The sequence below is a fragment of the Phlebotomus papatasi genome, chromosome 3 (assembly GCF_024763615.1).
Source record: "Phlebotomus papatasi isolate M1 chromosome 3, Ppap_2.1, whole genome shotgun sequence".
In the NCBI taxonomy this organism is placed as follows: domain Eukaryota; kingdom Metazoa; phylum Arthropoda; class Insecta; order Diptera; family Psychodidae; genus Phlebotomus; species Phlebotomus papatasi.
In genome coordinates this window covers 59,836,435-59,845,814 of record NC_077224.1, presented here as the reverse complement: position 1 = coordinate 59,845,814, position 9,380 = coordinate 59,836,435, and the positions used below count along the sequence as shown (strand labels likewise).

At 33.0% G+C, this 9,380-nt stretch overlaps 2 protein-coding genes across 2 annotated transcripts in view; one reads left to right on the top strand and one right to left on the bottom strand.

The window, feature by feature from the left end:
* The window catches only part of LOC129807051 (phosphopentomutase), a 64,197-nt gene that overhangs the window by 37,278 nt on the left and 17,539 nt on the right, over positions 1-9,380 (top strand). The window lies entirely within an intron of this gene.
* On the bottom strand, positions 1,155-5,151 carry LOC129807070 (uncharacterized). Its single transcript, XM_055856076.1, has 2 exons — positions 4,057-5,151; positions 1,155-1,797 (listed from the first exon to the last, which is right to left on the bottom strand). The coding sequence occupies exons 1-2, from the start codon at positions 4,771-4,773 to the stop codon at positions 1,255-1,257; spliced, it is 1,260 nt and encodes a 419-aa protein (XP_055712051.1). The 5' UTR covers positions 4,774-5,151; the 3' UTR covers positions 1,155-1,254.

The following is a 9,380-nucleotide window of genomic DNA, read 5'->3' as shown; positions in this document are numbered from 1 at the left end:
CCTACACAGTCGCCTGATACAAATCTGCTCGACATTATGTGACAATGATATTTTGTTGCCCAAGGCCGAGATTAAAGAATATCAAAGTATCGATGAGCTAAAGCTAGCCTTAAGTAATGAATGGTGGGTTCAAATTCCGGAGGCTCACCGATAGCCTTACGGTCGTAGGCAGTGCTAAATGTTGAATAAATTCTCAAACATTGAACGATTTCTGACCTTTTTTACTCGTTTACCTAAAAAAAATTCATTTTTGAATAAGAATACCGCGTTTTGGAAAGGTACACCTCACTTTACGCTCCCTGAAATATTTTTAAATTCCGAAATTAAATTTTGAAGTGTCGAAACTCCGTCAAAAAAAGTTATTGGAAAAAATTGATGCTAATGTGTAAATATCTTAAGTGCGTGGGCAATTCTTACTAAAGGTATAACTTTCCATTTTCCAATTGTAAAGATGGTATAAATGGGGCTAGTTTAAATATGTTCAAACTAAAGCAATCGCTTTTTTATTGCCCATTGTAATATTGAACAACATCAAGGGGTAAATCTAACACTTATTTTAACACTTAATCGTATTATGTTCAACACATGTGTGTAATTACAACACTTATTGAAAATAAGTTTAAACTTGATTTTTTTTTTGCGATAATACTCATTTGGTGTTCCCACTTGCACTCACCTTTCTCTAAGTGTAGAAAGCACAAATGTATCAACAAATATTTATCTCTTCCTCAATTAATGAGGTCATGAAACTGTCCAAGAAGCCAGACAAATTGTATTGTAATTTTCCTCAAAATATATTCACTGCGTTTTATTTCCTTCTTCACCATCCCCAGAGAGTATTCAAGTCATGTCTTCGATGGAAAATCACGATTACTGATGTCGATTTTGCAATATACACTCATTTTCCGCAAAATCTCTTATTTTATGATCTTGATCCAGTTTTGAGGAGAAATGTGTCCTCTTGTGTATTTTAAAAGTATCATATGATAAGATTTCTCCATACTCCAATGTAATACAATCCACAAGTGTTTCATTTCAAGTTCAATTAATATCCATGAAATATTCTCAAATTGTTAACAAGTACACAGATTTTGTTGAATTGCACGATAATAGGATAGGAAGTGAAGTTGATTTGTTCAATGAAGATGTTTTTTCTTTTTTTTTTTTTTTGAAAGCTTATCTCTCACAGAGAAAATCCTTGCATCTGAGATATGTATTGATTGAAAATAATCTTTCAAACAATTCTCCTATATTTTAATTGTTATTGCCCAAGGAAAATTTGCTCACTTGTTGCTCGTTACTAGTTGAATTATTCTTAAGATTTTTCTCACATTTTCTACTATTAGCTATTGTGCTATTTGATGGATCTTCTATTAGGAGTATGGTGTTATTGTCCTGCCTTTCTAATGAGTTAAGAAGTCGTTTTTGTTTGCGTGACCTTTCTTTTTGAAAGAGTTGACGAATATAATATACGGGAAAAACAACACATTGTCCAGCTGGTTCCTCAGCATCGATGTAAACACCACGAAGTAGTACAGAGTTGGAACAGTTTAGGAGGGCCAGTAGTATCAAGGATACACCGTGTGTTATCCAGATACTTTCTACTTTAGATTCTGGCAAGAAATAGATATCTATGGTGTACCAAACTCCACGCCAAATGTTAACTGTACCGATGAAACTTAGAGTAAGAAAAACGTCTGTAGCTGCGACACGCCAAAAGCCATCAAGACGTTCACATGTCCATCTCATTAGGGGTTGTATGGCAAAAATAAAAACCACGGTTCCATATCCAATTGCCTTAGAAAGAATAATGGAATAATGGACTAAAATTAATAGGGGAAGGCTTTCAGGCTTTGCATACACTCTGGCTTCGAAAACTTTAAATTTTTCCCACGTTCCTTTAATGAATCTGATCTAATATTTATCAGGAAATGTGTGACTTAAAACTATTAAAAATTTATTGCTATACTAGGTCAGATTCATTAAGGAGATATGGGAAAAATATGAAGTGAAGCGTTTGAAGCCAGACCGCGTGTAAAGTCTGAAACCCTTCCCCTACGTATTAATAACAGATTAAATTTTAAAAATTAAAATCTTAAAATTATGAAATATGCTAAATTTGCGGGCCAAAGTGGATCATTTAACGGTCAAAATCCTGAAAGCCAAAATCCCGAACGCCAAAATCCCAAAAGCCAAAATCTCGTATTCTTAAAAGTGTCATAGCTACTCCCACGATTGCATTCGCGCTTGATGTAGATGTAGACCAAGTGAAATTTTCTGTGTCTTGGTCTATTATTCTACACTGAATCCGAAAAAGTAAAAATAACATTCCGGAAATGTTAATTTTACCCTGCAGTATTGATCGAAAATCGGTGTAAATATTACCCTTTTTAGGTGTATTGGGGGTTAAAGTTACCCTTTTTCATGTCAATTTTACCCTTAAAAAAGTGTAAAATTAACATTAAAAAATGTTGATATATTTTTACACCTGAAAAGTGTTAAAGTTATAAGGAAAAAAGTTAATCACACCCTCTTTTTTTTCTCAGTGTACACATTAATTTCATCCCTTTCAGGATTTTGAACATTCGGGATTTTGGCTGTCGGGATTTTGTCTTTCGGGACTTTGGCCCTTTCGGGATTTTGGCTGCCTCCGCATTACTTCTTGAAAAAGATAAAATGGGTTTGTTGCACTCTGATAAAAGAATTAAAATAGCATGAAAATAACGTTGTAAAATAAAAGGATAATAAAACCGAATGAATTAACCGATAATAAAACCGGGCGGAGGAAAAGTCAAACATTTGCAAGGGCTGTGAAATTTATAATCATATTGTAAAACTAAAAATGTATAAAATTTACTAACTAGTTAATTAAATCCCAATTTAAGATGGATTGTAATTTAAAAAGTTTTGCGATCGATACTGGCCGATTTTCTAATTGAATTTATCCCATTTTACGATTGTTTCTACCCCATTTTAAAATTTATTCTACCGCTTACTATCGGATTTCGCAATTGATACTATTCCATTTTTGATTGATTTTAACCTTATCTTGTAATTGATTTTACCCCAAATTTGCGTTTAATTCTACCCCATTTTTTGATTGATTTTTTCCCATTCTACGATTGATTTTACACAATTTTGTGATTTATTTAATAATATTTTGCAATTGATTGTATCCAAATTATGTGTTTGATTTTAACCGTTTTTAGTGATTGACTTCCATTTTGTGATTGCTTTTGCCCTATTTTACAATTAATTTTATCCGGTTTTGCAACTGCTTCTATCCTGTTCTACGATTGAATCTAATAAATTAATCAATTGGATTTATCATTTGTACAATTAAATTTTGTAATTATCAGCAATTCTTATATAGGGGAAAGCGCCCATACTTTGTTAGATCATAAGCTTCTTGATGACTAAATTTTTCCTATGTTTCTGAATAAATGAGACTCTGCAATATATGTTAAAAATTGAGCAATTTCCTGTAGTTTTAAAAATATGGGTGCGTTGAGTCACATTTAGTTCAAAACGTAGGAAAAATTTAATCATTACGAAGCTTGGGACCGTACGAAGTATGGGCACTTTCCCCTAATCTGTGTATTTCCATATTGTTAAAAGAATTGCTAATATACGTACGACAATTCCTGATCCCAGGGACGATATAATAAATTCTATTTTAAGGATCATTCTTCTTTCACATTGCCTGACAATATGGTACAGTTCTAGGTTACCCTAGTTCCCGAGAGTCAAATTTATAAAGCACAAACACTTTAAGTGATTTTTCAAAGTCTTCTAAATCAATTTCCCTTTTATAAAATCATAAATCTAGAGTTTCTTTTAATGCATTAAAACAATTAAGAGAAATATGATCAAACCTTAGGGCTTTGACAGACTTGAGAATTAGCCCAAGAGACGACTTAGCGTAATTGTATTCAAAATAATGGTTAAACCGAATTTCTATCATTTTCCACTAAGCCGTTTCTCGGCATAAGTCGTAAGTGTGTCTAGGGCATTAGGCTTGAAGATTGTTTTCGTAAGAAATAATAAAAGACTCACTAGTGAGAAATATGCCGAAAGTTCCTTATCCAATGGGAAAATGAATATATCCGTTAGTAGCCAGACACCACGCCATACGAAAACTACAAGACTTCCAACACCAAGTACAGAAAATGCACAATCCAATACATAGAGTCCAGGTTTGTGGACACCTTCAATGCGAAATCTTGTTGGAAAGATGAAGACGGAATCTTTGTAGTCCATTATTATGACAAATGGTGGTGCTAAGGTATTCCGGACACACCGTATAGACACAAGAATTACAAAAGTTACGATTGTGACTATGATGGCGGTATTGGCACCGTGTCCAAAATGCAAATCAAGAACAGCCCATCCTCCACGCCATTGCAAAATGCAGGCAATACTGAAAATGTAGGTGTAGATTTTACTGATGATAAATCGTTGGATAGTTCGGCAGATGGATTTGGTTCCTCTTGTGCTGGAGAATTCCTCATGAAGGGATTCTCTCAGTAGGGCAAAAGCTGTGTGAAGAACACTGCCCAAGAGAAAACAGTGCCAGGCAGGAAATATATCCTCATGGCTATCCATAAATGTCCAAGTTCCTCTCCAATGGGCAACAGCCAAGGGTGTGATGATCAAAAGAGAGACAATTGTGTCACTCACGTGGAGAAGTCGTTTAAGACAGCGATTAGGGGGTGATAATGATATACTGTACACGGGCAAGCCATCTAAAGATAGTCTCTCTTGTTCCTCCATCCTCAAGACTTCACCCACAAAATTAATATTAATAGCAATTATCACTAATGTGCCCAAATATTTGTGTGTGAAGAACAATCCTTGGGTTCTTCAAGTCATAAATGTTATCAGGATATTTCCTCACGATTTATGACTGCAATATCCGCTATAATATTCAAATGCTACCATATGTATTGAGGTGATAAAATTGGGCAAATATCGAGGCTCAAATATCATAAAGAGTCACTGTTAGTTCACAGAATTGTTCTAAATTGATCTCAAACAAAATTTTCATAATTTTCTTTCGTGTCTTTAGAAAGTGGCGCCAAATATTCGCGTGATATCAATAAACGAAGCACTAAAAAATTCTCTAAATTTCCTAGTCACTTGTTGCTTCTACAGACAAAAGTGATACTGAGAGTTCAAGGAAGAAATTTTCCGATCTCTCCTACAGGGGATGTTTTCCCTTTCGATAGCAAACACTGACTGGTTTGTGGTATTCCATAGATTTCCCTCGCAAGTAAAATCTTAAGGGTGGCAATATTCTCAGGGTTTTAGCTATATGGGGACATTTGAGATGGGGTATGTATACTTGTATACATGATTATTTATCTTTTTGCGTGGGATGTTCTTTTTTTTATATGTTATACAAAACTCAAAGGGACTGTCAAGTAATGTGTGAATATGTAATTACCCAACGAAAAGGCATCTTCCTAAATTTTAGGATGTTGGAAATAAGGGTAGTCGTCGTAAGCTTGGAAACTTCCAATACTCCTTTTTTCACATTATATAATTGCAATTAATACGTGAAGATATTTCAATTATTATGCTTATATATTTGTCTCGAAGTAAAGAAATGCCCAAAAGAGGATATTTGGGTCATTTTTCATACATCATGGTACACAGCATCTGTACATTGTACATAATGTTGTAATTTTTGGTGCTTTTACTAGCAAAAAAAAAGTTGCGAATATCAGGAAGTCGCATGGGTATTTTACTCAAAGCTTCAATTAAATTATTACATTGTTACTTGTCATTAAGAAGGAAAATGAGATTATAACACTGAGATAAATCCGAAAAAGTCAAAATAACACTCCGGAAATGTTAATTTTACCCTGAATTATTGATCCGAAATCGGTGTAAATATAACCCTTTTTAGGTGTATTATGGGTTAAAGTTACCCTTTTTCATGTTGATTTTACCCTCAAAAGGTGTAAAATTAACATTAAAAAATGTTGATATATTTTTACACCCGAAAAGTGTTAAAGTTATGTCGAAAAAAAGTTAATCGTAGCCTCTTTTTTTCTCAGTGAAAGATTTTTCCAAAAGGTATCCGCTTTCTTTTTTTTATTTTAACTTTTTTTTATTTAGAAAAAAACGCTTTTGTTCCTCAACCGATTGAAACAAAAGTGGATTGTATTGAAAGGCCTTTGAATTGCTGACAAGTCCTCACCGGTCATGAACAGACTATGAAGTTTTATTTAAAATTTAGTTGTATTACATCTACGCATATTTTTTTACGAAATATTAAAGAGATTTATAAATCAATTTTTAACGGCTGAACCGGTAATAAAAACGAAAAGTCGTTCTCATTAAGGAGTACTGGAACCTCTAGAACTCATGAGTTATAGCGCACTGTTAAATTTTCTACTTCATGATTTTTATGAATATCCTTTTAGTTTATTAACAGCTCGAGTTTAAAAATATCGAAGATAGGTTTCGAAAGCCAAATATAAGACAATTTTACTTCTCGTTCCGTCCGTATGGTGGCTAAAGTACTTTCTATTCGAATTTCGACACTGGTAAAAATGAATGGATCACCAGGGATCATTTCAAAAGAATCATGGCCTAAAAGGTTCATTTTCATCAAATCACTTGAATTGAATTGATTCTTCTTTAATGAATCACTTCAGTGATCCAAGTAAAAGATCACATTCAATGATACATTGAAAGGTTCCTCGAATCGATCATTTCAGAAAGATCGATGTTCAAGAATATTTTTCTGCCAACTAATAAAAGGAAAATAGCGAAAATGAGTTTTTAGGTTTAAAGGAATAATATAACAAGGCAGAATGAGACATTTTTGAGACAACTATTTTCAATATTCAGGATATTACGCCAAAAAATATAGAAAATATGGGATACATTCAAATGGATCAAATTGAACATTTAAATTGGATCACTATTGCGATTATTTTCCACGAATTTTCTTACTAAATAAAACCATTAAAACAGTAAAAAATGTGTTTACTGTATTTGCTCATATAAGGGGAACGTGTCTAAACTAATAAATTGATAGCTTTAAAATTTTAACCGTGATATTTCAGCGATTGAAAATTTGGTACGATATGTCAAAAGTGATACATTTGAATGGATCACTTGGATAATCACGCCACTTTTAGTGACGTCAGTGACAGTCACTGACACTCGCTGAGCGCATAAATAAACGGGGTGCGCTTGTCGTGGAATTTGTGTCCTTTTAGATATTTAGTGGCGCTTTTCTACAAATTATAATGTTATAGGTTAAAAAGGATTAAGTTTGGAGACTTGTAAAAACGTGAAAAATTTGCCAAAAGTGAGTAAAAAAAACGAAAATTAAAATAATCCCCAGTTGCACGGATTTGTACAATTCCAAGTAATTTTGTCGGTGTTCCACCCCCGGAAAGAGAGAACTTTCTGTTGATCAAATAGTGAAAAAAAAATCCTTAGATTTTCATTGTGTAAAAAGTGTTTTTTGCTCTACGTTCAAGCTTCGGAACATTTAGAAGCGCATATCTGAAAATATATCAGATATATATGTTTTTCTTTTAATTTGTTTTGAAGGGCAAATGCATTACATTTAAAAAAGATTAAAAAGTCATCATTTTAAAAGTTCCATTTGATCAATTTTAGAGTATCATTCACTGATCCATTGAAAAGATCCTCAAAGTGAACCATTCAAAGTATCAAAATTTGATTCTTTTGCAATGGATCAAAATGATCTTTCAAAAAAGGATCGAAATGAAACATTTGAAATGATGGATCATATTTGATTCACCAAAAGGATCGCGAATGAATCAAAATGATCCACCTTTTTTTACCAGTGGATATGTCACGAGATCATTGTCTATGCACCCTTTTCTTCAGCGAACATCAGCCCACTAAAAGGCTGAAAGCGGTAAAAGAATGTCCCAGAAGAAAAAACGGTCGCAGCGCCATAAACGAAACAATAAAGAAAACTGAATCTTTACGGGACTATTTAGATTCAGAGACAATGTTGAGATCCAAGAAACAAGGCTCATAATCACTGAGTAATACTTAACTTTTTATGCTTTCTTAGTCTAATTTCATGTATTTCATAATTTTTGCTCACCTTATGCGAGAATTTAGTTTAAAGATTCAAAATAAATTTTGAATTTTCCGAATATCATTCATTTTTTCTGCACGTAGAGTTCCATTTACCTTTTGTCCAGAACACTTGGAGGATCAAACTAGAGCTGTGAATTCAAAGTTTTCCTCAAAACTTGGCATACATTTTCAAGAAGATATTATTGAATTTTTGTGTCCTCAATTGAAGCAATTAAGTAAATCGAAAAGTCTCATTTTGCATTTAAACGTTTTTCTCTCGAAAGAATCATAATACACATTGGTCGATTAATAAAATTTGGCATTGAATAAATGAGCAGTAAAAAGCTAAAATTGATCAGTAACAAAAAAATTTGAAACAGTGATATTAATTTTACTGCTCATTTTTAATTTTTTACTGCCCATTTAGAATTTTTTACTGCTCGTTTGTTTTTTGCCATAAAATTTTAGAGGGCTTTAACTTTTTTCGTCAAAAGCTAGACCTTATTATATTTCCGAAAATGGTTAAAAAGAAATTTCAGAATTTATTTCCGAAATAGGGGAACTGTGCCAAATTTTGCTTTGCTTGTAATATCAGACAATTCTTTTGTTTTTGAAAACTCCATAAATATTTATTTATTTATTTTTTTTTTAAATTTCTGAAGGATGTATTGTATCAGAAATACAAAAGAGCACTGACTACGAACGAGATATCTTGCACGATTGCCAGAAGACCAAGAAACTTCGAGAAACTTGGTGTCCGATTTTGCATACAAAGAAATGTCTATATTATTATATTTATTTTTCAATATTAAATTGGAAATTGTTTTAGAGAAAATTAGATATACTCCTTTTAAAGGTTTTAAATAGAGCTTTTGAGAAAGAATTAACAATGAATTTTAATTTATATTAAAACGATATCGTCGGTTGCATCAACCGCTGTAGTATCTATATTTCTTTTGTATCAGTATATCACGAAAGCGGCGCAGTGACGATTTATATTGTAGCTTGCACTAAATGCAGATACAAAACAAATGCAGATACGACAACAGCCGATACAACCGACGATATCACTTCAAACTTAAGGCTGCGAGGCTTATAAGAAATATGTCCGAATTTTGACGCAGTTACCTTTTGGTAAAAGACTTAGTTTTAAAAGAGTTGGTGAGGCGTTATAGTAGTGGGGGAACAACATTTTCTAAGGAAGATAGTCTTACATATGATCGATGGTAGGAAGTTTGTATATCGCTGCTTGCATCATTAACTATTCTAACTGCACTGGCTTTGCACTACACAGCAAATTA

Excerpts from the sequence above, each read along its gene's own strand:
- LOC129807070 (XM_055856076.1), bottom strand. The coding sequence starts at position 4,773 with ATGGAGGAACAAGAGAGACTATCTTTAGATGGCTTGCCCGTGTACAGT. Across the intron at positions 1,798-4,056 it reads TTTCGGCATATTTCTCACTA|GCAATTGGATATGGAACCGT; the intron begins GTGAGTCTTTTA and ends ATTCTTTCTAAG.